This window comes from Ochotona princeps, chromosome 25 (assembly GCF_030435755.1).
Source record: "Ochotona princeps isolate mOchPri1 chromosome 25, mOchPri1.hap1, whole genome shotgun sequence".
Classification (NCBI taxonomy): Eukaryota; Metazoa; Chordata; class Mammalia; order Lagomorpha; family Ochotonidae; genus Ochotona; species Ochotona princeps.
Window position 1 is genome coordinate 1,147,501 of NC_080856.1, and position 27,323 is coordinate 1,174,823.

General features: G+C 46.4%; 1 protein-coding gene across 1 annotated transcript in view; it reads left to right on the forward strand.

Annotated features, from left to right (window-relative positions):
• Window positions 1-27,323, forward strand: part of CHCHD3 (coiled-coil-helix-coiled-coil-helix domain containing 3) — a 223,548-nt gene that overhangs the window by 61,528 nt on the left and 134,697 nt on the right. The window contains exon 4 of the mRNA XM_058681347.1: window positions 17,392-17,509. Within this exon, the coding sequence (XP_058537330.1) occupies window positions 17,392-17,509 (118 nt within the window). The remainder of the gene's footprint in view (window positions 1-17,391; window positions 17,510-27,323) is intronic.

Consider the following 27,323-nt stretch of genomic DNA (forward strand, 5'->3'; position numbering starts at 1 on the left):
CTCCAGCCCAGGTGTTATCTGTGATTGTTGAGTTGGCCGTTAGGAACTAACAAAAGTTTCAGAAATTGGACTCTATTTTCATCCTTTGAATAGTTTTTTTTTTTTTTCCAATTTATCTTTTTACTGGAAAGGCAGATTTACAGAGAGACAGAGAGGGTCTCCTGCGCTGGTTTGCTCCTCAATGGTCCATTGGCTAGAGCTGAGCCAGTCTGGAGCCAGGAGCCAGGAGCATGTGGGCATGATTCAGACAGGGGAGTACTCCAACCGATATGGAGCTGGCAGACTTGATCCCTCAACGGCCCTGAGTTAGTCCTGCACTGACCCTCTTTCTTCCCCACCTTTTGACACAGACATGCGAGCTCCAAGTGATGTAGAAATTCTGATGAAAGACACTTGATGAATGGTGCCATGCCGTGAATACTGATAGACACTGGGGATCCAGTTGGCAGAGCACCAACGTCACACCCGAGACCCCAGTTCCACGTTTCAGCTAAAGGTTCGCCTGGCACCATCAGTCTCAGGGACCCTGATAAGTACAGTGAGTCCAAATCATATTTTTCTTCTGCATCAAATCCAGGCAGCGCTCTGAATCATTAAATATTAAACCTTATATTCAGGAACATTATTCACTCATTAATATTGCATTACACCCTAAACTGCATTGTTCAAAACATTTTAGGATATGATGTCAGTCTGTCAAAATATATTAAAAAACTGAGTCCTGTTGAACTAAGCAAGAAGTGGCAAACTGCACCACAAATGTGTTGTAGTTGGACTTTTGTACCATGTAAGCACTTTCTGTGGGGATAGTTGAGGTCACCATCAGATGAAATGGGTTGTGGTGGGAGCCGGGTGGAATGAATATTCATCTTTCACGTAACATATGCTGTATGTTCTAAGGAAATTTAGGATTATGCCTGAATTTTTCTTTCTTGAGTTTTTGTTTGTTTTAAAAGTGAGTTTCACTGGGAATTGAAAAAGTGAGTTGGCACCATTCTTGCTACTCTATGTAAGCAGTTTAGTCCAGGGTCGGAGGAGTCATCTCACGGAGTGGTCTCCATGATAACTGCGTCTCCATGCAGTCGGCTGGGTAGGCCTCCTGGGAACAGGGGAGCACCTGGGAACTTCACAAACCCAGCAGTGTCGGGAGTGATCATACGTGTGTCCCAGGTTGCTGGGTGGGCAAGTGATCTATGCGTGTGTCCCGGGTTGCTGAGAGGGTGAGTGATCCATATGTGTGTCCCGGGTTGCCTGGTGGGCTAGTGATCATACATGTGTCCCCGGTTGCTGGGTGGGCGAGTGATCATACGTGTGTCCCTGGTTGCTGGGTGGGCGAGTGATCATACATGTGTCCCTGGTTGCTGGGTGGGCGAGTGATCCACATGTGTGTCCCTGGTTGCTGGGTGGGCGAGTGATCCACATGTGTGTCCTGGGGATGCCCCTGGTCTTCTGCTGTTTCCTAGAATTTGTCTTATGAAGGAGAATGAGAAAAGCGTTTATGGGTCTAAAATTGTTCCTTTGTTTAAAAAAAAGATCAGTTTCTGGTACGAAAATGAAAACTTGAATTCATGCAGATGGAGAGGCAGTGTTGTGGGAGGGTGTGTGTGTGTGTGTGTGTGTGTGTGTGTGTCACAGCTTCTGAGCTGTACCTGTAGTATGATTCTGTTGATTCTATTAGGCCAGTGATTGTTGACCATGGGTTAGAGCTGAATGTGTGAGGTCCATCGGAGTGCGTGGCCATCATCAGCATTCTTGGTTACCTTTACTGTTTTGGGTGGAGGACAGATTAATTTCCCCATAAAGTGTGGATTCAAAATGCAAGGCCGCTGGGTTTGTTCGTCTTGAAGCCCTCCAGTTGTTATTTCAAACGTGCTAGAAATGGATATTGTGAAGTGAATAATGAAGGTGGCACCATGGATTCCTGCTGGCTCAGAGTTAAATTATTCATTCTGTTAGTTTAGCTAACATGGTTCTTGCTGCGTGGGATTTGAGCACTGTGTCAATGACTAATATTGCATAATTAAAAAGCCTCGGCTGCTCGGGCATGTTGTGGAGCTGAAGTTTAGAAATGGTTGGTAGCATGGTGCAGACAGAGCTGTATTGGTCCTGCATTGCTCTTTGCCTGGTCGTTTTGCAGCTTTTTCGTTTCTATACAGTGGGTAGCATGTACTGCAGTGTGCCGGGCGTGGTTTTTAGAGTGTTCATCGTCCAGTGCCTCCTGCTTGCTGCACTTACGCCCTGCAGAGCTTTCTCCCCTACTCGAGAAGCCTGATGCACACTTCCCCAGCAGGGCAGCGTCCTTGTTTCTGGCCCTGTGGCTGCAAAGTCCACGTGTCTGATGTGTGAGCAGGTGGGGAAGGATCACTGCCTCTGGAACGTCTCCAGTTAGGAGGCCATGTGGCCACCGGGACCTGCAGAGAACAACCTCCGTGTCCGTTTGTGACCTTGTCAGCAGCGGTAGTCCTCCCTAACAGTAACCTCTCACCTTTCACGAGGTGTCATTCACAGCGTTGTGTAGTCATGATCGTTCAGTTTTAATCTTGCCTCTTCGGCTTCCGCACTTGAGGCCGCTCGGCATGCAGCTCTGTGCCGTTTGGAGCGGCTCTGCAGGACCTGCGAGTGGAGAAAGGGGGTGCAGGCTGGGCATCGGATTTGCCACTTGTTGTGCTTGTGTTGCTTAAGGAGGTTGGCACCCCCTGCCCTTGCCCTACACGGAGGCACTGTTAGGAAGGGTGGGGCCTGCGTGTGCCCATCGGTGTTGGAGTCAGACCATAAAGCATTTTAGTTTTGATGTTCTTACAAGATCGTGTAGTGCGTAGTGACCGCATTGTAGTTTTGGGGTCATAAATCTAGAAAACAAATTCTACCATGTACATTCCTGTGGGATTTGAGCAATTTATTTACCCTCTGAACTTGGACATCTTTAGCTCTGGAAGGGGAATTGCAGCTACTCTGGGTGTTAATGAGGGGCGAATGAAACAATGTATATAAAACACTGCTTAACATCCTTGGCAAGAGGAGGTGCTTGATAAACGTAGCTATTACATATATTGGTAGAATGTTACTCATTTTTCATTTGAAAGGCCTAAGTTTTATGTTAATGTCACTGATACTAAAAAAGCAAAGAAAACAAGTGGAATTGGAAAGAATCACATGGGCTTACTGCCTTCTAGAATAAACCGCGGTGATGTGCTCTGCTGGGTTCCTCTAGGGGCCTGGAGCCCGTGTCCCCCTGCAGGGTGCCTGATTGAGTCCCAGCCCCAGTGCTGAGGCCAGCCTCCCGCTCACACGGGTTGGGAGGAGCAGGAGGTGGCTCACGTCGGTGGGTCCAAGCCACTTCTGTGGCTGTTGCTGGTTCTAGGCTTCACCCAGCCTAGCCTCTGCCATTGCAGGCATTTTGGTGTGAACCAGTGGATGGGGCTCTCTTGCTCTCTCTCATTGGCTCATAAAAAGGGAGAGGTCTAGATACTTGGGATATGTCTCGTGATGTCATCCTCTATTCTATGGTCTATGTGTTAGCTTTGTAAAAATGCCTTTTTAATTGTGTTTTGTTTTCGGGTAGATTCATTGGCTTTGATGTAGGTTCTGAATAATATTTCTTATTTCTTTAGATATGTAAATGTTTTACATGTTCAGATAGGAAATATCAAGTGAGGCTGTAGGGTGGTAGCTGTGTCTGGTCTTACCGTGTTGTGTGCTGTGAGCCGGTGAAGAGGGGATTGCTCCTAAGACCCCAAGACAGCAGTACTGAGGGCACGAGCAGCTTCAGTGAGGTTGACGTCAGTGGCTTTGATGCTGGGGATGCTTGTTACCCAAACTCAGGGGGTTCTATACCTTGTATGCATAGGGCTCTTCATATATCAGTCATACTTCAGTAGAGTGTTTAAGAAGATACCAAGAGGGGAATGAGCAGTAGTTACACTAAAATGATAACAGATAAAATGACAGGAGTTTCTCCCTTTTGTCCTCTCTGCTTTTGGGGGCGGTTCTTTCTAAGCACATTTCTGCCATCTTGCCTCATGTTAACGTTGAAAATGAAAGAAAATGAAGCCAAGCATATTGTTTAGTGTAACTTTCAAATCAATGTGTTTTTATTAGAATTTGTTTCCTTTAGCATGATTTCATAGGGAATACTAGAAGTAAAACGCCTGCCAAGGTGTGTGTTTTAGCTGATGGATAGTGTCAAGGAGCATGGAAATCCAATACTGCTGTCTGAGGAGACGGTGGCGTGGAACCAGCTCAGTGTCCTGGGCAGACCAAGGCAACGTCCAGTCTGCGTGTTCTGCCTGGGTGGCAGGGATCCACTCCCCTGAACCACTACCTGGTGCCTCCAGGGCTGTGCATTAGCAGGAAGCTGGATCAGGAGCTGCAGCTAACCCTCAGCCTGGCGCTGCACCATGTGTGTAGGGGGCACCTGACCACTGCAGCCAGTATTCACCTCCCATAACCCCACTCCTCACCACTGTGACATTTAACAGGAAGGTGAGCTTGGGCTAAGGCATAGGCACTTCAGCTCTTCGTGTTTCTTTTAAGATTTTGAAGGAGTTGTAGTATAAAAAAAGGCCATCATTATTCAGAAATGAGGCTCATTTTCAGAAATGAGATTGAATTTCTTTTCTAAGGCCAGTTTTAACTAGTCAGTAATAACTGCGATTATACCCAGCCAGATAAAATTTGATTCTTGAAGGCATTTATCCTCTCATTGGAGAGGGTTTCCAACAGTGTTTGAGACCAGAATTGGTTTTACTCTGCACGTTGCTTTGAAGGGCTTTTGTTCTGTTCTCTGCTACAGTGCCATTAGGCCCTTCCATCAGTTGGGCTGGACCTGAAAGGCGTTCGGCCGTGTCCTTCCCCAGCCCTGTAGGATGGGTGCGCTCTCTGGAGCTTGATGCTGCACATCAGCTGTGCAATATTTAATCAGCAGTGTTCTGAAAAAACAGCCAGTCTCTCTATTCCTTCATTATATAAGACCTGCCCATCCGTTAAGTCTAATTGTTGTTAATTGAGATACAAAACCAGCTGTTCTGGTCATGCATAAAATTGCTTTTATTTGATTGTGTTTTAGTGTTAATGCTTTTCATGCTGTGTATTCAGAAAGGCCATAGAGCACAGGGGGCACTATGAGGTTTTGTGGTTTCTTCTTTTTAAACTCTGTGTGTGTGTGTGTGTGTGTGAGAGAGAGAGAGAGAGAGAGAGAGAGAGAGAGAGAGAGAGAGAATGTAGTGGCTGGACTCAGTAAGCTGAAGCCAGTTTCCTAGCGTCTCTCTGTGTGTAACACTATATGTTTTTCTTGTATCTATTGGTTTCCTCTCAGTGACTCCCGTGGCCGGGGCTGGATCAGGACCAGGCCGGAAGCCACGGACTCGCTGGGTCTCCTAAGAGGGTGTTGGTGCTGGCACCCTCTGCCTCCTCGGGCACATTCATAGCGAGCTCGATTGGAAGAAGAGCAGCCAGGACTTGAACTGGTGCTCATGGCATGCCTGCAGTGCAGATGGTGGCTCAGAGCACTACAGCATTACACCACTCTTCCCTGCACCCTGCACATCTTCACTCATGCACCAAACCTCCAAGACTTCTTTATAGTAAAAGATGATATGGTGAAATTATTCCCTTTAGACTTAATGTACACTGCCCTAGGTTGTCATATTCAACACTTTTTTATCAACTCTACCTCAAATTCTTTATTTAACTCTTTGATTAAAAAAAGGACATAAATTTTGAAGATGATCCCAGGGAGTTGGCGGCTTGAAGAGCTCTACCATCTGATCCATTCGGGTCTAGTATAATTATTGCTGCTTCTCTGAAGGAAGTGTCTGATGAATGGCGTGAGGCCTTGGCTGAGTATGAGTGGACGGCAGGAGCACACAGGCACCAGTCTGTGTGAATGCCATTGCAGGGGCCTTCTGCCTTCCTTTTGCTTCTCAGCTGGCAGGGTGAGTGGGGCTTGGGGAGACTGGAATAGACACATTTGTGTCTGTTCCTCCTTCCAGGGGCTGCCAGCTTCTTGGCCACCTTGGAGGCTGCCTCGTCTTGAGTGGGTTTGTCCACCTCAGGGAAGCCTGGCAGCTGGACTACCGGCTGGAAGGGCCAGCGCGTGAGGGCAGGGAGGCGCCCACTTCCAGTAGCTTGCTGGGTCTCAGTGGTGCTTCGATGACATCAACAACCGTTGTCACTTGATTTAAGCGACCGTCAAGTTTAAGATGCTTCTTGATTTCATAGACATTAGGGAGTAGGGGAAAAAACTCTGTGTTATGCAGTAAATTCCAGGAGATAAAGGGAAGAGCTAGGCAAGAGGTGATAATTAAATGATGTAAAGTGTTTTACAGAGTTGAAGACAGGTTGTGCTGTGCAAGCTAAGAAGACTCTTGATCCTAGGATGGATTGGTGGGGAGACGCACACCTAGTCCTAGGTTGCCAAATTTCCTGAAGGATAAAGAGAAAAAATTTCTAAGGCTAGAGAGAAAATCTTATAAGCCCCCAGACAGAAAGAGCGGCTAATTTATAAAGGAAGCAGGATTATCATGGTTTAGGCCTTTTCTTGTACCAGACTGGAGGCCAGAGGATGCCGCGATAGTCTCGAGAGAGCGAGAAAGCTCCACCGTGGGGTGCGCACTCTTTCCCCAGTCGGGGTGAAAATGAGGGATTTAGAGAACTTATTAATGTGAACAGCTAGCAGGCTGAACCTGGTAAGGAGACAAAAGACATTAGTTTTACATGGAGGATTTAATGAAAGAATAGTTGATGAGGCATTTACAAAGCTGAAGAAAGCAAAAACAAACCAAAAACCTAACTAAGGAGTTGCTGTGTAAAGGAAACCGTGTGGGCTCTGTGTGGTTGATTTTCTGGTTGCTATGTCAAAAGTGAAAAGAAATAGGTGAAGCGATTTCTGTTAATTGTGTCCAGTTTTATCTCAGATGCGCAAGTAGAATCAATACAAAGTCATTCTTCCAAATCCAGGGACTTCTAAGTGTGCAGCAGGCACGCTTCTGGGCTCCGTTGGCACGTGTGGCTGAGGGTGGCATCCGTAGGTGGGGCTGGCAGGAAAGAGCCGCCACCTCCACCTGCAACATCGGCAACAGGTAGGAATTTTCATATGCCAAGTATGGAGGAGAGACCTCCTGGCTGTGATGCCCAGGAGAGGGCTGGGGCGTGAGGCTCAGATTTCTGGAGGGTGTTAGGGTTGGGGAGTGGGGTGCTGGGTGCAAGCCGCAACAACTTGCAGACTGGATTGAGCGGCTGCTGCTGCTGGTGTGAGACAGCCAGTGTGACGGTAGCCCTGGGACTGGGAGTCCCTTTTTCTTCTCCAGCCTCAAGGTCTCCCTCGGGCACCGTTGTTGGCAGAATCCAGCAGGGACCCAGCTGCAAAGGAAAATGAGTTGGCAGCTCACTCCAGGCCCACTAAAGGGGGCAGAGCTGAGTTTCGTGGCTGAGTGTCTTGACACCAGAGCCCATCTGGGGAGAACACCTGAAAACAGAAGACTTAAGAGCTGAGATCTCCACATGAAGGGAGGTGGAGGAGAGATGCATTCGCAATTGCGAACTTGGCGGTTGGACTGAGAATGTCGAATAGCAGTGCCAGTGAAGATTGCGGGATTGGAGCGGAGCCCCTGAAGAGTACAGAGCATGGGAGGCTCAGCTCAGGGTTGGCTTAGGGATAAAGCAAAGGCCTGACATGATTTCCTCTCTCTGGGTTTAGGTGGGCAGTAGCGGGAAATGTGTTTTTAAACAGTGATAGGGAAAAAAAAGTATGAGTGTTTAGATAGGAAGCAGCTACTAATTGCATAAAAGTACATAGATCTTTTGTGGGAATTGGGGAGGAAAATGGATGATAATGTAATACATCCAGGAAAACAAAGAAATGGGAAAAAAACCAATAAAGTAAAATTAAGAGTAAATATGATATAAAATGAAAGCGATACGTCAAGTATTCCAGTTGTACTGGAGTAATCGAGAGAGTGCAATTACCCATTTAAAGATCATGGCTTCCAATTTTTTTAACATACCCACAGAGTTACATATAATTTATGTGAAATGTTGCTGAAGTAATTTATTTTCATGATAATGAAAACTAACCATGAATGGATTGGCACAGACATAGCAAAGAGAAGGAAATGTGAGGACAGCATCCAGGGCAGGTGTCCATCCACTGAGGATGCTGCCGGAGGGTGCTGGGCACAGGGTATAGGAAGTACCTTCTGTCCACTGAGGATGCTGTCGGGGCGTGCTGGGCACAGGGTATAGGAAATACCTTCTGTCCACTGAGGATGCTGTCGGGGCGTGCTGGGCACAGGGTATAGGAAGTACCTTCTGTCCACTGAGGATGCTGTCGGGGCGTGCTGGGCACAGGGTATAGGAAATACCTTCTGTCCACTGAGGATGCTGTCGGGGCGTGCTGGGCACAGGGTATAGGAAATACCTTCTGTCCACTGAGGATGCTGTCGGGGCGTGCTGGGCACAGGGTATAGGAAGTACCTTCTGTCCACTGAGGATGCTGTCAGGGTGTGCTGGGCACAGGGTGTAGGAAATGCCTCCTGTCCACTGAGGATGCTGTTGGGCGTGCTGGGCACAGGGTATAGGAAGTACCTTCTGTCCACTGAGGATGCTGTCGGGGCGTGCTGGGCACAGGGTATAGGAAATGCCTCCTGTCCACTGAGGATGCTGTTGGGGCGTGCTGGGCACAGGGTATAGGAAGTACCTCCTGTCCACTGAGGATGCTGTTGGGGCGTGCTGGGCACAGGGTATAGGAAGTACCTCCTGTCCACTGAGGATGCTGTTGGGGCGTGCTGGGCACAGGGTGTAGGAAGTACCTCCTGTCCACTGAGGATGCTGTTGGGGCGTGCTGGGCACAGGGTATAGGAAATACCTTCTGTCCACTGAGGATGCTGCCGGAGGGTGCTGGGCACAGGGTATAGGAAATACCTTCTGTCTGTGGGCTTTTCCCGCCCACAGCTTGTAAGAAGCAGCTTCTCTCAAGCTTGCCCTTAAGGCTTCTCTCCCACCATTATTGTGCTTTATTCGTAGCTTTGTGATCGATGGATACTGTAAGAAGACACATGGGTTATCTTGGTTTAAGATGCCTCTACATGTTCAGTTGAGACCCAAGAAAGGTTGTGTTGTTCTGCTAAAGGAACACAAGGGCACTTTGGGGGATTTGATCATGAATTCCTGAGTAAGACCGGTGCAGGGGCTAAGTCATGGTTGTGGTGACATTAACGTGAGAACTGGAGTTGGAGTGTGTTTAAGCCAAAATGTATTTTTCAGTGCAGTTGGAGCGAGTGTTTGGGAGGCAGAGTGGTGTTGGTGTTGAGGACTTAAGTAGGACTTTGGGTAGAGGATAATCCAAGATGTGTGGGTGTGAGCCAGACCCCTGGACCAGGACATGGCGCCATCTCAGATACTGTCCGGGTGGGTCAGCCCACTTACGGGTGTGCGGACTGAATTCTCATCCTGCCTCATACTCAAGCAGTGTAGGGAGATGTCCGGACTGTGACAAAATGTCCGTGTGTAATTAAACTCACTTTTTAAATGTTCTTGAGGAAAGAATAGAAACCTTGATTGTGCAATTCTGAGTGCCTTTTAAATGATGCTGGCAATTACAAATGGTCCCGATCAATGTCCTCCTGGTTACTGTGAGAATCGGGTCTTACTGGTGATGAAGGACCATGGCTTTAGCTTGCAAACCACTCTGCTTTCTAAGACAGTGCTGCTTATTGCGAAAGCAACATTTTATAAAGACTGCATTGTTAAATTGAAAAATACTGTATTCCATATTGTTTACGAAAATAAGCTCATACTCTATATTCTTCCTAAAATGTTTATTGACTACCTGTGGAGAGAGAGGCACTGTTCAGTGGTTGGGGCAGAGGGTTCTGCAGGCGCGCTTCTCACCCCGTGCCACCTACGTTCTCACGCTGTGTGAGCGGATCCCTTGAAAAGTTCACGGAACATGCAGACTGTGCGAGGACTGCGTGATTTCAGTGTTCTTGGCACCACAATAAAAAATCTATCTTTAATTTCCTTTTCTATAAACATTTTGAAGTGCCTGTTCCCTGTAATAGCAGGCGCGCGTGTGTGCATGTGTGTGTTCTTGTTGAGGTGGCAGGTTCTAAGCTCAGGCTGCCTAGCCGGTCCTGCCCGTCCTACCGTTGCTTTTCTGTTGTGACCGTGGCTAGATGACTCAGCCTGAAGTCTGTGCACTGTGTCTGTCTCTGCCTCAGCTGCTCAGCTGAAATGGAGGGACCTAGTCAGCGGAGCTGTGCTTGAACTCTCCCTGGCACTTTGGAAGTGACACATGCGGCGATTGTAGATGTCTTTAGCTGTGTTAGTCTGCAGTTGCAGTCACGTGTCTGTTGTAGAGCCTCAGTCCAGCGTATTTCCTTTCGGAAATAATTAGAGCTGAGCAGTGTTAAGCTTGCTGTATGCTTTTATTTTTGTGAAGTCTTATTAATAGAATGCTGTATGCTTATTCTGCCGTTATTTCTAACAGTCTGATAATTAGTTCATTGGATTGCCCAGCTCAGCTTTTCTGTTTAAAAAATGAGTAGTAAACAGTATTTTGAATACTAGTTCAGCAGGTTCTGACAGAGTATGATGCATTCAAATAAAAGTCATCATTAGCGTTAAATGACTTTGGAGATTGCACTTGCTCGTTTTCTTCTCCAGAGTTTTAAACAGCCTCTCTGAAGTGTCTCGTAGATATTGTCTGTGTGCAGTGGCCACAGTTCAGCTTCAGATACATCAGCTAGTCAAATCACTTGATTCAGCCAGTCGTAGTTTTGCATTTATTCTCACCCGTTATCTGAGTTTCTTACCAACTTCCTTGCAGTAGTGTAATGGCCTTCCCCATGAAGTTAAAAGCAATTAGAGTTGTCTGGAATGACTTACATTTCAACACATGAAGCTAGACCTGCGTGTGTGTGAGTGGCTGGATGAGTGCCGTCCAGCTCCAGGGAAACATCCGGGCCGTTGAAAGCCAAGCCCCAGTGGAAAAGAGCTGCTAGCCACCTAGACTCCGGCAGGTCCTCGCACCTGCTACGGTCAAACTCAATTAAAGAGTTTCTTTTACAATCCCTGCAGATAGTACAGGCTTTGAGGATTGTCCTTGTATGACCAGAAAGGTGAGTAGTATCCAGGAAACTGTACAGTGTTTTGGGTTTTTGAAACATTGCCCTGGAAATAGGATGGGGCTGTTTGACACCACTGCTCATGTCTTTGTCTTTTTCCAGGTTAAAAATGGAGAGAGCAGTTCCTCCTTCATGGATGATAATAAGTTCAGTCTAGAAAAAAATGCCTCACTCTAGTTACCCTTCAATTTCCTTTCCCACTTTCTTAAAATCTTTAGATTCTTCAGGATAAAATGATACCAGCTGGTTTTTGCACTGGGTTTTACACCAGCTGTCTGTGAGAGCTGAACGTGTGTGGGGAGCTGCTCTCTGCCCGCCCCCCGCACTGGAGCGGCTATGCAGTGATATCCACTGTGGGAGATTATGGCGCTGGGGTGTGAGTCTCCGCCTTGATTGGGGATATCTGAGGAAAGAGCGGGTATGGCGGGGCTCGGGTGGAAGGGCATTGGTGGCTGGCATTTGCTTCATTAAGCTTAGGCAAGCTATGCAATTACTTAATGCAAACAAGAAAAGTTTACACTAAACTCCTGCTTCTTTGCTTAAAACCCCAGAGAATTTCAATGAGGAGAGATATGTATTTAAAAAGAAGGAAATTTAAATGAAACCTAAATCAAGGGCTTAATGTGGAATAATATTAGAGCAGGGGCTCTGAAATAATAAGTGGAGAATGGCTGGTAAACAGAGGTGGGAATGTGTTCACTGAAGCACTTGGGGAGTTGAGTTTTTTCCTGAGATAACTCTTGAGTCTTTGGGACCCGAACACATAATGGAAGACTTACTTTATTTCCTACCTTCTTTTTCACTTGGCTATGTTTCAAACCTGTGAGGGTCTCGTTGTCCTTTCCGTGTGTGTGTGTGCCCGCCCGAGGGGTGCCACTGGGGCGGGCACATTCAGAGGGGTCATGCGAGGCCCAAACGAGAAGAACTGGTGGACCTGTCTCTCACAGATGGCCACTGAGTTGAGTCACTTGAGGGCAGTCTGGAGCCTAGACAGGAAGCTTTGTTCCCTGTTGAAAGTTGTGAGCTTCTGAAAACATAACCATTTTTTTTTTTCCCAAACTGTTGATGGTTCACATGAACTGGTGAAGGAAGAAACTTAACTTGAGGAAGATATTGCCCTAAATGAATTTTCTGGAGGGTCCAATGTGGGGGAGAAGTGGGACCACAGCACAAGTTGTAAGTTTCCAATCTGTTACTTCGGGTTCTGAAGACCCTGGACAAAAACGAAAGCTGAATGAATCTACCGTTTATCTGAACTCTGCTCTCCAGAATGGCTTGAACGAAAGCTGAGTCCTTTGTGAGGTGGCCGAGAGCCCTCGTGGCCCTTCTCGGCTTCAAAGGGCATCTGACCCTGGACAGGCTTGCTCTCTGAGCCTTTCCTTCCGTGTGCCTCCCGTGTGCCTTGGTTGGTGTCCTTTGGTGGCAGGTCACACCCAGCCCTGACCATGTGGTTTCATGGCAACTTCACTTGAAAAAATGCACCCATCATTTGTGATGGGTAAGTAAGCTTCCCAAGAGCAGGGGTGTCTCTTGATCTGCATGTTTAAATACACCTCTCATTTGTGTTTCTATGGACTTTAAGAAAACAGATTTATTTATTTATTTGAAAGGCAGAGTTAGGGAGGAAGGGACAGGGAGAGAGTGCTTCTGTCTGCTGGCTCAGCCCTCAGTTGGCTACAGGGGTCCGAGCCGGAGCCTGAACTGCATCCCGTGTCCCTCGTGGGTGGCAGTGGCCCAGGGGCGTAGGTAGGCCATCTGCTGCCCTTGCTCAGGCGCCGTGGCAGAGCGCTGGGGCTGGAGCAGTGTTTGCGTAGGTGCTGGAGGGGCCTTGACGCCAGCCCCTCTTGCTCTGGATTCCCTTCTCAGTGACTGAAGTATTGCTTGTCTTGTCACAAATAATTGCCATATTAAACGAGTCCTAGTTGTTCTTATTTAGTGTATAGTTTTGTTAAGGAATGGGAAATTCAAGCATCACAATAGAAATATATATTCCCATTGAGTGGAAATTGCTAACAGTATAAAATATAGAAATTATATTTTAATCTTTGAGTTTTCCCCTTGTTATCATCTTTCTCAAGGATTTTTATGGATTGGGAAATCATAGGCTTACATGTGGTGCAGGAAGCTGCATGTTTACGTGCGACAGACCTTGCAATTACATAGTTAAACCTTTACATTTTCAAGCTGTGAAAACTGAGGCGCCCTATGTTTAGGACCAAGTTACTGATAGGAGAGTTTGTCCTGGGCCGACCAGGTCAGTGTTGTGTTTCTTAAACAACCTTTGTGCAAAACGTAAGTTTTTTTATATTTTCAGACATTTCTTTAAAATAAACTGTTGAAGAATTTGTATGGTCCTTCTGGTAAGACTAAATGAAAATAATCATAAAATTTTCTAAGAAAAGCAAGTGGTATTTTGACTCAGTTTGCATCCGTGTCTGTTCTGTAACTTTGAGAGTCTGAAGATGCAGCGAGGGGTCCGTGTTGTGCAGCCCTGCAGGGTTGGGGACCCGTTGGCTGTGGGTTATGGAGGCGGGCTGGGCTGTGTCACATGTGCACCCCCCACAGCGACACGGTAGCTAGGCCCTTCTGGGACAAGTGCTCTCCCAAGTGGCTTCTCGGTTCCTGCAGGCTTGGTCATTTGTTGTTTTGTCTGTGACTGGAAACATGCAGGTTCAGTGGTGTTTGCACACAGTCAGCAGGTGTCTGAGTCCCTGTTTTGTGGTGTACACTGACGACATGACTGGACACGGGACAGGGACCAGAAATGGATCAAGTCCTTGTGCATGTGAAATTCATAACTGAATGGACAAGGAAGAAAGAGGTATGGGAAGGCTAGAGTCAGTCTTCAATTTCAGCAGTCCTTGGAGATAATGAGTGAAGCAGGGAGCTGCGTGGGAAGTGGAGCCGCTGGGACATGAACTGGCACCTGTCTATGATGCTGATACTTGAAGGTGGAGGATTAGCCTGTTGAGCCTGGGCGCTCGTGCCTATGTTTTTTAATGTTACCTATTTGGGAGAGAGAAAGAACAAAGTGTGCTAGCTGGAGCTGGTCGGGGGAACAGAAGGTGGGAACTTCACCCGTGTCTTCTCTGTGGGAGGCAGGAACCCACCCTGCTGAGCTGGTGTTGCTGGGGTCTGCCTGGGGAAATGCAGCAGGAGGAGCTGCAGCTGCTGCGCAAAGCCAGGCGCTCTCAGGTTGAGCCTAAGCATCGAGTCGGGCCTCTCAGGTGCTGAGCTCGATACTCAGCCCCGACTCCATATTTTAAAAAGTGGAGTCACTTAAAACTCCATTTGTACTCATGAGTAAATGCAATTAAAATGCTGTTATTAAAATAAGCAATGCTGTATACTTTTTACACTGATATGGCAAAAGATAGGTTTCATTTTATGTTCATGAAATAATATCATTTTTTATGAATGTTTATGTGTGTAAAATGACTAGCATAGAGCTTGGCCCTTGGGAGGTGATGGACAAATGATAATAATTTTGTTATTTTAGTTAATATCTCTAAAATTGAATAATGTTCTTGCAGGTAAAAAATTGCTTTTAATGCCTAGTTTTGAAATCAAATGCAATAACTTTATTAGTTATAATATTCTCTTTTTTAAAAAAAGATTTTTTAATCTGAAAAAAAGGAAAAGGTTTTCTATGTGTGCATTCATTCCTCTGGTGGGCACAGCAGCCAGGGCACACAGCCGAGGCCAGGAGTGAGGAGGGTCCCCGTGGTCTGCTACCCGGTGGCTTGGGCCAAGCCCCTGGACCATCTTCTGCTGCTTTCCCTCATTAGCAGGGAGTTGGGTCAGAAGTGCCGAAGGTGGGAGTTGAACCGATGCCTGCATGGATGCCAGCATCCCACTGGTGGCTTTGCCCAGCCCACCTTATTTTTGATGCCGGCTTCTCTTTTGCATGTCTCTAGGGTTTGTTGGGTACAAGCACTTTTGCTAATGGAGGACTTTGGGTTTTGGCTTTAGCGTGCGTCAGGCTCACCTGCAGAGGACCAACTGGCTGGCGGCTGGGTCAGGAGCTGTGTAGGGTGGTGGCTTCCCTTAGGTAACCCAGTGCTGCTTGTTTATGGGCTGTTCGTCTTGTGTTTCGTGGTCACACATGTCTGGCGAGTTAATGTGCTGGCGTCACTGATAATTGCTGAATTTATTATATGGCCCTTTAGGAATACACAAAATTGTTGTATGTACATGTGATTGTACTTTTTGCTTAGAAACTTTCCTAAAGATTAGTTTGTCATTAGAGGGTTTTGAAGTACAGGTTTTAATTTGTTTCTATTTTTTAAATAACCACGACTTTGGGGATCACAATTTTGGGGTACACTTAATCTGATGATTTCATTTGTTGTAGTTGATTTCTGAGAATTCTGAAGTTTCAATATGATATGGTAACTTAATGCTAGTTATAGAAATGTCTTATCTTCCTTGGTTCTTTCCAAGAGTCTTTGTGAAACTGAACTTTGACATTGGTACTGAGAAGAATTACGTGCTCATCAGTCGCACCCGATTTCACCCCGAGTCTTCCTGACACCAGTGTAACAATTTCCCCCCGTTTCTTTCAGCAGGACAGCTTATAGCTTTGCGGATATGATGGTATAGAACGGTTATTCTGCCAAAGAAGGAAAGGCAATCAGAAAACCTTTGTCCGTGAGATTAGACTGAAATGTTCTCTCATTCAGTGATTCCGGAATGCCTTTATGTGCCAGCTCTCTGGCAAAAGCTAGTGCCAGAGCGATTTTTTAAAATCACGTACTATGAGAGGTTCCAGTGGATTGTAGCTTAATACGATCTGCTTGTGTCATGAGGTTACTGATACACTTGTTACAATCTTAGGGTCCACTAATGTGAGTAGTATGGTGTGCAGATCCAAGGAGCTAAATTCTGCTGCCTGATTTTTGCTAGATTGTGTGTGAACACCACTCGAGCACATATCTCAGAGCATGCCCCACATCCGGGACTCGGGGTGGGCGGGAAACCGGGTGGGGCTTCCCCCTCAATATCCCCCTTTACCTCAGATACAAGATGGAAACAATGTGGACATAATAGTACTACCCACTTCCCTATCCCCCTGAACCTTTTTTTTTTTTCTTTTCTTTTTCTTTCTTTAACTGTAATTAACTATGTAAAGATTGTCAACAACACAATAAAATAGATTATTAAAAAAAAAAAAAAAAAGGAGCTAAGGGACAAATTGGAGTCTGTCCACCCCGGAGGGCTCTGCTACTGGGAGGCGTAGCCACACTTGCATGTTAGCCCTATGTGAAGAAAGAAGGGCATCCTTGAGTTTTTAACTCTTTGAACTGTCTCTCTCCTGTTGTGCATGATTCTCTGAGGAGAGGGACCTGTCTCTCTTGTTCACTGCTGTGTCTTCACGGCCTGGCATGGTTTGGAGGGCATGATGATGATGGTTGCCTTCAAATATCTGTGATTGGAAAGGGCTTGTTAATGAGCTTTAGGGCTTCAAGTTTCAGGAGAGGCACCGGTGGTGGGTGGGGTGTGGACTTCAGGTGTTGAGAAGAGAAGCTGGATGGAGTTCTATATGCTCGGCCTTCAGTGGAAGGCCCTCGCCAGTGTGTGTGGCAGCTCCAGTGGTGGTTAATGTGGTTATGGTTAATGTGGTTGTGGTTAACGTGGTGGTGGTTAATGTGGTTAACGTGGTGGTGGTTAACGTGGTGGTGGTTAATGTGGTTAACGTGGTGGTTAACGTGGTGGTAGTTAACGTGGTGGTGGTTAATGTGGTTGTGGTTAATGTGGTGGTTAATGTGGTGGTGGTTAATGTGGTTAACGTGGTGGTTAACGTGGTGGTGGTTAATGTGGTTAACGTGGTGGTTAGCATGGTTAGCGTGGTGGTGGTTAATGTGGTTAGCGTGGTGCTTAACGCAGTGGTGGTTAACAGGGTGGTGGTTAGCGTGGTGGTGGTGAACGTGGTGGTAGTTAACACAGTGGTGGTTAGCGTGGTGGTGGTGAACATGATTAATGTGGTTAACGTGGTCATGGTTAATGTGGTTAACGTGGTGGTTAACGTGGTGGTGATTAACACAGTGGTGGTTAACGTGGTTAATACGTGGTGGTGGTGGTGGTTAACACAGTGGTGGTTAACGCAGTGGTGGTTAACATGGTACTTGCTTGCTTGCTCTTGGCTGTGATGGTCTTACATTCTAGTTTTTTTTTTTTTTTTCCTGTTAAATCTGGTTTTCATTTCCGCAGAATTTCATGTTCACTAACCAGATGTGCTTTCTAAACCAAGCCTTTCTTGTCTTTTCAGACTGAAGCAAAGTAAAGAGCTGGAGCCAGAGCGGGCTGCTGCCAATGAGCAGCTGACCAGGGCCATCCTCCGTGAGAGGGTGGCAAGTGAGGAGGAGCGAGCCAAGGCGAAGCACCTGGTAAGCACCTGGCATTCAGCACCAGGCTCCGGGGTGGCAGGGCATTCAGGGGGCGAAGCACCTGGTAAGCACCTGGCATTCAGCACCAGGCTCCGGGGTGGCAGGGCATCCATGGAAAAACCCAAGTTCCTGTGGCCAGCGCTTTGCTGTTCTCTTTGCTTAGCGTGTCTGGATGTTTGCCTTTGACACGTAGCCAACAGTTTGTTAATATTAACCACTAGAGACCCTCAGGTAGGTGACTTCAGAAGCACTGGAGAAAAATAAAACACAGCTCAGAAACCGACAGAGACCCTCCTCCCCAGTCCTGCTGGAGGAAGGTTGTTTGTTTGCTTTGTGTCTGTCCTGCTTTTGGTTTTATTGTCTTTGAAACCTCTGGAGCCACAGCCTGCCTTCTCTCCCTGTTGGCAACTACCAGATGTTAATCTAAGAAAACACCAGGAAAGGTTGAGTAAAGCTTGTTTGATCAAGTGCCCCCTGGGCCTTAGAAAGGGAACAGTGCTGAGGCAGGGCCGAAGAGGAACCGTTTTTCTTTCTAAGAGCACATGTAATTGTTTTTAAATATCTTTTTTAATTAATGAAAAAGAGCATGTAAAGTTTTTGTTACTCAGAAGCATTGTTAGTACACCCATAGGTCTCTGACAGAAGGAGGGTTGGCCCTGCTGTTTCTCCCTCTGCACTGTTGCTGTTTAGGAGTTTGGATACTGCTCTAGGTGGCGTTTGGCGGCATGAACGCTTCCCCACAGCGCTGCACATCTTCCTGAGATGTAGTCAGAGAAAGGGAGAGGCAGTGAGAGTGAGCTCTCCGCCTGTTCATTCACTGCCTGGAGCTGGGGCCAGAGCCAGGCATCCACCTGGAGCGATCCAGGTTCCTAATGGGCCTGGCGGGAATCTGACTTTGCAGCTGTCTCCACCCATGTCTCAGCAGGGTGGCAAGCTGGAGTGCGCATGGGAGCCAGGGACCAAACACAGACAACAGTGTAGCATCTTAAAACTGTTAGGCCAGCCACACGGCCTGAAATGCAGTCTGTGATGCTGCCTGATATCCTGTCTACCGTGTCTCCATCGTGCCGCACTTGACGAAGCGTTCCTGTGTTTGATGTCTGCAGCGTGCCTGCTCGTCTTTTGGTTAGCCTTCCCGGAAACCCAGACAGAACCCGGGACTTGAGTCCTCCTGGCAGCGCGGTTGCCTCTGCCTGAAAACTCGAGCGCTGTGAGCGCTGCCTGATGCTCCTGCTGGAGCTGCTGGACACGGTTAAAGCTTCATGCGGAAAGGGTCGGTGTTCCCTGTTAGCTTGCAGTGTTTGCTTTTGCCTGATTTATTCATGTCGGTCAGGTGGACTCTTTTGCAGTTTCTGTTTTTCAGATTGTAGTAGTTGTGCATTTTTATGGGTGTGAGCGTTTGGCGTGGTGTGTCCTGGTCAGGTCGGGATTGTCGGCATTTTCCTCTTCCTGGAGATCTGTTGTTTCTTTGTGTTGGGAAGCTTGAGAGTCCCACCTTCTTTCCAAAATCGCTGTTGTGAGCTCTTCTCTCCTGTCTCCCCGGGTGTTTCTTCCAGAAGCCTAAGCCATGGCCAAGTAGAAATAGAATAAAGGGAAGTCAGTGTGTGCGGTGAGCCCATGGCTCCAGGGGCTGACCTGGGCTCTGGAGAGCTGAGAGAGCAAGAAAGATATGCAGGCTTCCCGTTGGTCCATGCAGCCAGCAAGGCACACTGCAGAACCCCCAGCCAAGGGGAGCGGTGCGAGCAAAGCCCACCGTGGAAGGGGTGCATTTCAGAGTTAAGGGAGTCAGTGGTGATTCGACCCGCTGACAGTCACAGCTGTTGTGCATCTAAACCAAAAAGGGTTTTGGAGGAAGTTGAAACAGTTGTGAATTCCGTGGGTGAAAGGGTGATTGTTACACACAACTGAGGTTTCCCAAGTGGAAAATTGAAGACTAGAACAGAGAGGGCTAATTGGTGCTCATGGAGCAGAGGACAGGAGAATCCTGTTATTCGTCTCACCGTCTCTCTTACGTCTTGCCTTCACGCTGTGTTCTGCCAGGGTCCTGCTAATCTCTGTATGTTCCACTGTGCTTATATGTGCTGGCCAAGTGCACACATTGCGTTCTAACCTTGAAGTTTCAACTCTTGCGTGTCTTCTGAAGTCAGGAATGTCTTCTTTCCTTAGTTTATGGAGACAAATGCAACTCTGAAACTTTAATTCCAGACACACATACACAGCAAAGAATACATGTGTGTCAAGGTACAAAAAGAGAAGACTTCTTACAAAAGTGTAAATATGTGGAAAGTAGAAAGATACTTGCCCAGCAGCATCTGGAATGTTAATGTACTGATTAAAACAGTCTATCTTGCCATCTTCTGTATCTTGACTGTTACGTGTCTGTTAGTGTCTGTCTAGCTGGCTAAGCCTAGGAAATGGACAGGGCACATTTTTTTGTGTCTTCTTTACCGATTCTGTAGTTATTTGCTATAGTTGGCAGTCTCAGTATTTGTGCCTCATGTGTTTCATCTGCTGTAATACTGCACAAATAGAGTTTTGATAACGCTTGGGGAACAGAAGTAGAATTCGCACAGTAAGATGATATCAGACTTCGAGTCCCTTCTTTTCTCAAATATTTGAGTGTTATCACATGACCCCTGGCATAGAGCAATTTGCATACCAAAGAATTCCCAATTTAGCACATTTTCCTCTTCATTGTTATGACTTGTTATGACAGAAGATAAACATTTTTAGGTACAGGTTGGAAAACACATACAAAATTTCTCTCTTTTTTCAAGTTTAATTTTTTTATTGTAAAGGCAGACCAGATTTATGGAGAGAAGGAGAGACAGAGAGAAAGATCCTCCATCTGCTGGTTCATTCCCCAAAAGGCCGTAATGGCCGGAGGTGAGCCAATCGGAAGCCAGGAGCCAATAACCTCTTCCAGGTCTCCCATGCGGGCAGGTCAAGGCTGTGGGCCGTCCTCTACTGCTTTCCAAGGCCATCAGCAGGGAGCTGGATGGAAAGTGGAGCAGCTGGGACATGAACTGGCACCTGTATAGGGTCCTGGCACTTGCAAAATAAGGGACTTAGCCATTGAGTCATTGTGCCAGACCCCACATAAAAATATTTAAAATTACTCACAAAGTATCACTATCCAGAAAAAATTCGTGCTGTTGTTTTTATATGCTTGTTCACTGTGTTTATATACAATATATGTATTTATGCTGTAAACATAAACCTCAAGCACAAATGAAGGTTATGTATTTTGTAAAATTCTTACGCTAGCCTTCATATCTTAAAACATTTGTACTATATAGTAAAAATTCCCATACCAGTAAATGTTTTTGTATTGTTACTTTTTTGGTTGAATCTGTATCACTGGATTTTCCTCAACGATTAAAGCAATTCAAAAATATTGTAGAGAGTCTACAGAGTCTGAAAAAACAAGACAGAAGATAGGTATGGCTGTAATTCCGCCTGTCGTCCGTGCTCGGGGAGCTGTGCTCTGTCCCGGCTGCAGTGGTTGGTCCTGCGTGCCTCTGTCCTCTGGCACAGCCGTGGGCCGTGTGGACAAGGGCTGTGTGAGCCTGCCGTGGGGGTCAGTCCTTGGGCCCGCTCTAAGGTTGGCGTCATTCTGCATGCTCACGTTGGAACTTTGTGAGTGATGGTCAGCATCCGGTGATTGGTTTTAATTTAGCACAGGTGTTACAGGTTGCCAGAAGCCAAGGTTGACTTTCATAGATTAGAAGTCGTCAGAAAGGTGTCTTACAGCAGACCCGTGGCAAGGGCTGAGGGTCTGATGCGTGTTTGCCACTCAACAAGGTTTGGTGTCCCTTGTCTGAAGTCCTAGGCAGCAGTCGTGTTTTGGATTTTTCTTCTTCCAATGCTAGAGTGTTTGTGTGTTAATAATACAAAATCTTGGTAATGGAACCTAAGACTAAACATGATATTTATTTCTGTTGCCATATATACACCTCATAGCCATAGGCTAAAGCTAAATTTAAGCGATGTTTTCAGTGTCTGTGTATGCTTTAAAAATATGTTCTGTGTATTTATTTGAAAGGCAGAGTGTGTTGGTGGTGGGGTGGGGGTGAAGGGAGAGAGATTGAGAACTTGAGAACGTCCATTTACTGGATCGCTGCTCGGTAAATCCAATAGCCAGCTCTGGGCCGAGCTGAATCCATGAGCTGCTAATTATATCCTGGTTTCCCACACGGATGGCAGGCATCTGGTACCTACCTGGCCATCAAGTCCTGCTTCCTCAGGCGCAGCAGCCGGAAGCTGGATTGGAAGCAGAGATGCAGCTATGGGAGGTGATGGCAGCTGGAAGCTGGATTGGAGGCAGAGTGGAGGAATAGAACCTGGTCTCTGGTGTGGGGTGCAGCTGTGGGAAGCGATGGCTTACTTGTGGTGTCATGTTGGTGCCTGAAAGCTTTTAGAGTTTGGGTCTTTGTACTACGGCTACTCGTGGAAAAAAAGAAAAAAAATCAACTCTCTCTAGTTTTCCCTGGTTGTGAGAGCTGATGTATTTAGATGGCTGTGTGTCCTGCTGCCCTGCCCACAGCTGCCTTTATTGGAGCAGTTCGAAGGGCAATGGCCCTGATATTGAAATTTTAAGCTAGGATCACATCAAAGCGCTTTTCCCTTTGGAAGAATGGCATGAACTGGGAAACTGTGGGTCCCCCCAACTCTGGAGGGGCATGCCAGCGTCTCCTTTCTGGAATGAGTAGAGCCAGTCTTTTGATCAGATGGTATTATCTGGAATTTCATGGAACCAGTTCACTAATAAAATGGTTAATAAAATGCAAATTAAAGGTACATTTCTTAGTTGGTAAAAAGTGATGACTGATTCAAAGGACAGGACCCTGACCTGTAGTTAATGCAGCTTGGCGTGTTGTGTGTCTTGTGCACTCTACACATAATCCGATATTTGCTATGTCATTGGACTTTTGGTTTTAGAGTTGTTTTTCTATTTTTTTAGTTGTTGATTTTTTACTTTGGGTCATATTTGATTATTTTTGCAAGTCAACTTATTTTTTTTGAATTACTCCTTTTTTCTCTCGGATTAAACTGTTGGTTTAATGTTACAAATATCTGGTTTGAAATGTAAAAGAAGCCTGTGGGGCAGTGTTTTAGTCACCACTGGGATGTCTGTGTTCCCCGTTGTAGTGCCTGGTTCAGGCCCCCACCACCGCGTTTGTGATGCAGGTTCCTGCTGGTGTCCGAGGACTTGGTCCCTGTTATGTGGGAGACTGGGATGGAGTTCCCACCTGCTGGCTTTGGCTTGGCCTGTCCCCAGCACTGGCAGGCATTTGGGGGAGTGGACCGGCATACAAACTCACCTATAAAATAAAACAGGTTTGTGGGAAATGGCTAGAAGGATGCTCAGGGAGGCTTGAATGACCTGGTAATGAGGGGATATCAGGAAATGTGGAGACCAGTTGGCTTGGGCGGAACCTGAATGAGGGACTGCTGATGAGGGGGGGAAATATTTGGGAGATTGCCTTGCCAGAACTGTAAGGTTTGCTGAGTCAGCAGCTCTCTCCTTCTGAATTGTGGAGTATCTCCAGACGCCTGTTGAGCAGGGCCCTTTGCTGCAGGGCTGGGAAGGTCCTCGCCTTCTGGAGCCCTTTGCTCGTCAGCCCCCCCCCCCCCCCCCCCCCCCCCCGAGAGCGTTCCGTCTCTCCCCTCCCTGCCCTTCCTTCGTGGCCCACGGTCTGCTCATTGCTGCAGGCGTGAAGATAGCTTAGCACCCCTTGTTTTTCCTCAAAAGGTCTCTTGTCAAGTTTGTGGGGAAGGTCATTTTTGTTTTTCTCCTTTAGTTCTCGCTTTTGAGTATGGAAACCTCATACGGCTTGCAGGGGCACAGAAGTGCTGGTAAAAGAATCTGGTGGGAGAAAATGCAGAAATATAGTTTTTGCAAATTTAAGAGACTTTTTCACCAAAATGTCGCTTTTTATCCCCGATTTCCCTTTTGTCTAAAATGTACCAGTGAAGCACCCACAAAGAAGAATTGATTAATTTCGTGCCGTGTGCTTTTCAGTTCTGTGTTTTGTTTGTGCTTCAAACTGTGACAGTTGAAATTTCATGGTAAAAGAGAAAAAGCTTTTGAATTTGGGGAACATGACAGAATGAGCAAGTTAAAGGAAGTTGATATGAAGACCACTACAACAGCAGTGTAAGTGAGGATCTGCCCAAGCGCAAAGGCCCTGACCGCCCAGGGTGGTCCTCTTGAACCGACCACCAGGGTGCCTGGACTGAGGACTGTGTGTGGGAGTGTGGGCAGTCCCTCGGGCTTTCAGTGTCTTTGATGCCAGGCAGGTGAGTGACGTTGCAGTGCCACAGTGATTATCCTGGGTTCTTTCTTGGGCATTTTGAAGTTTGATAATATGCTGGTTGTCTTCCTTTGACACTAACCCTGGTCATTTGGGTGCACCGTCAGCTTTCATTTGCTTTCAGTGCCTAAAATGGAGTGATTTTGAGCGCTTGCTTTAGAGCCCTATTTCAGTATAGAATTTCTAGCGTTGTGAAGGAATTGAGCAGTTTTTGGCATAAGAGAGTTTTTTTCCCAATGTTAATGCTGAGAATGAGATCTGGGATTCATTTACAAGAGATTTATTTGTTTGAAAGAGTATTGGAGAGGGAGATGCGAACACACCTTCTATCTTCTGCTTCACTCCCTAGATGGCTGCAAGAGATGGGTTTGGGCCAGGTTGAAGTTGGGACATGGGAGCTCCATCTGGCTCTCTCAATGAATAGCAGGGGCCTGAGTACTTAGACGCACTGTCCACTACCTTTCCAAGCACGTTAGCCGGAAGCTGCGTTGGAAGTAGCTCATCCAGGACTTAAACCAGCACCCTGGAAATGGAATGCCCGCATTGCAGGTGTCAGTATAGCACTGTCTCCAGGTGCCATTGTATTAACTGTTGTTGATTCTGTAGCTAAAGAGGTGACAGGAGAGGCCCTCCAGGACTTTGCTTCCTGTATGCTTGAGTTCAGCCAGCCAGTATAGTTCCAGGACAAAGCATTGATGTCTTTAGTTTCTCTCATTGTTCTTTGTTGCTGCAGGTGCACTGCTGTTGTGTGTGTGTGTGTGTGTGTGTGTGTGTGTGTATTTTCTTGCACCCTGGAGTTATTTCCTTAAGCGTAAATACATTCACCGTTTTTCCAGTTGGACTCTCTCCTCCATTCCTTCCTGTTTAAGGACGACTTCTCCCGCAAACACCGAGGGGCAGAATTACCAAATGAAATAAGGCCACCATTCTCTGGAGAGCCAGAGCCTGTTTACAAACCTGCAGTATTTATTACATAGCTCATTTAGCCCATTCATCATTTTAATAGAAAAATGAGACATTTTAGATGATTCTGAAATAATTCGAGGTAAGCTACATAGCCCCAGGCAGAATATGATTCACTCAGACAGCACCAAGCTATTTTCCAAAAAAAGAAAAAATTATAATGGGATGATAAGCACCAATAATTTATGATTACTTATGGCAAACTTATCAGATGTCTTCATAGCCACAGAAATTTGTTGATTAGATTACACTTGTAGTGTTTTTTTGGACCCTCTTCTTCAATCTTTTATGACAAATGGTTATAGAATTTCATACTTAGCTGTGTGTCTAAATATTCTTTGCTGTTCCAAATACTGGCTGTAAATTTAATTCCTACTTCTTACCATGAAGGAGCACCAGCCAGTGTGACTGGCTGGTTTCATTGTAAAGTATAATATCTCAATTTGTATTTTCTGCTTAGAAATTGAACATTTCGTTGAGACTGGCATGGCATAGCAGGTGAAGCCACCTCTATGCTGACGTCCACTATGGGCATCGGTTCATGTGCTGACTGCCTCGCTTTCAGCCTTCTCCCTACTAATGGCCCGGGAGGGCAGAGATGGCCTAATTGTGTGGGTCCCTGCTGCCTGTCAAGTTTCTGGCCTCAGCTGGTCCCAGCACTAGGTGTTGCAGCCATGTGGGGGAGTGGACCAGTGAATGGAGATCTCTGATTCTGAAGGTCTTACAAAATGAATAAATTTGAAAAAGAATTTCAACATTGTTTTATATTTAATATGGCTAGCCTTTTGTATATCCTTCCATTCCTCTCTGTGTGTCACCGATGTGGCTCAGGGACGCAGCTAACCCGTGGCCTACAGCCAGACTGCCGCAGCCAAAAGGAAGTTCATCTTGTTTTCAGCCACTGTCTTGAAGCTCTTGAGCTCTGCTGCTCATGACAAAGGCTGTTGGTGTTGGTTTTCCCTGCTGGTCATCTAGCCAGGAGCTTCTGAACGCAGGATTTTATTTAGGTGTTTGATGTGGGAGGACATGTGTTACTCCTGTTAAAGAAGGAAAGATGGTAGAAGCCATGGTCTTTGAGACCGTGAGCCAGGGCTCCAGAGCACAGGTGACCTTACTTTGGAAACAGTTCAGCAGAGTTGATTCTGGTTTGATCAGTAGGGAGTCAACCCCTGGTATTAGGAAGGGCGAGAGAACTGTCACGGCCTGCAGATGGGCAGAGTCAGGGTTACTGCAGGCATAAGCTAAAAAGGCCATGAAGCATCGTCATGCACACGGTGTTCGTTCCCAGTAAGTGACAACGCAACAGCCTCTGCAGGATTACCAAGCAATGCAGATTGGACAAAAGTTTTCCTCTGCCGTTTGGAGTTTACGAAGTTTTCAAAGTTGTAAGTTTCAGTATTAAATCCCCCTACCCCATGCTTTTTCATCCTTATATCAGAAAGGACACTTGATTGGATGACGTGCCGTGGTATACATGCATAAAGTTGCTTCTTAAGGTTCACAAGAAAATATTTGCTGTGGTCTTGTCACACTGAGAGGTGGTTGATGAAGTTCCAAAGGACCTGCTTTGTCCAGGTAACGCTGGCCTTGCCCTCGGAGGAGCAGTAATGTGTAAAGGCAGATCTCTCCTCTGAACGGAGCACTGCAGAGTCGTCACGTGCAAGGAGGTTAGGGTTGTGTTAGGAACACAGTATCTGTGTATTTGTTATGGACATTCTGGCTGTTCCCCCGTAAGATGTCAGTGAAAGGCACTGCGTGTTCCCAACTGGGGACACTTGTCAACACCCAGAAACTCAACTCAGATTGTAGTCTGTATTTCAGGTTGATTCCCATTTTGCCAAATGCTCTCCCATATGTTCTTCATAGCAATTTTCTCCACTCCTGATGTGGGATACATAGTAGGGTCAACCATTGCAATCACTCTAAAGATTTCTGTCTTAAATATGGTTTGCACACGACACCATCCGGTTGAGAACATGGTGCTCACTGCAGTCCACGACTTTGTGCCGTCGTGGCGCGGCTTTCCGAAGCAGGAAAGTAGGTTGGACAAAAAAAGCAGTTTCATTTGGACATAGAGCCTGATGTCACTGCTGTGGGTGAGTTAAGGAAAAGTAACTGCCTGGGAAATTTTGTTTTCATGCACCAAAAATACTTTTAGCAGCATCTTGTAGCACTCCGTCGTCTTTGAAAGATGGAGCAGGCATCCCAGTTGTACTACTTAGCACTGGCGGCGATTCAATACTTCTCTTATGTTTTTACAGGATTTTTCCAACAATAATTTCGTCTGAAATAGCCGCCTTGCCATTCTCCCTCCCTTCCCTCCCAGGTACTTTTTGTGTGATTTCCAGCGGATAGCTTCCTTTTTCTCTCTGTCTGTTGTTTCCATCTGTTTAAATGAGGATGGGGTCATTAATACACATTTCTTTCACTGCATGAATAAATGTAAAAATATAGGAGTTCTTACAGAATGCAGAGTTCTCTGTGTTTATAAATGAACTTTTTCTAAAGTAATTTTTTTTGTTAATTACATTGCA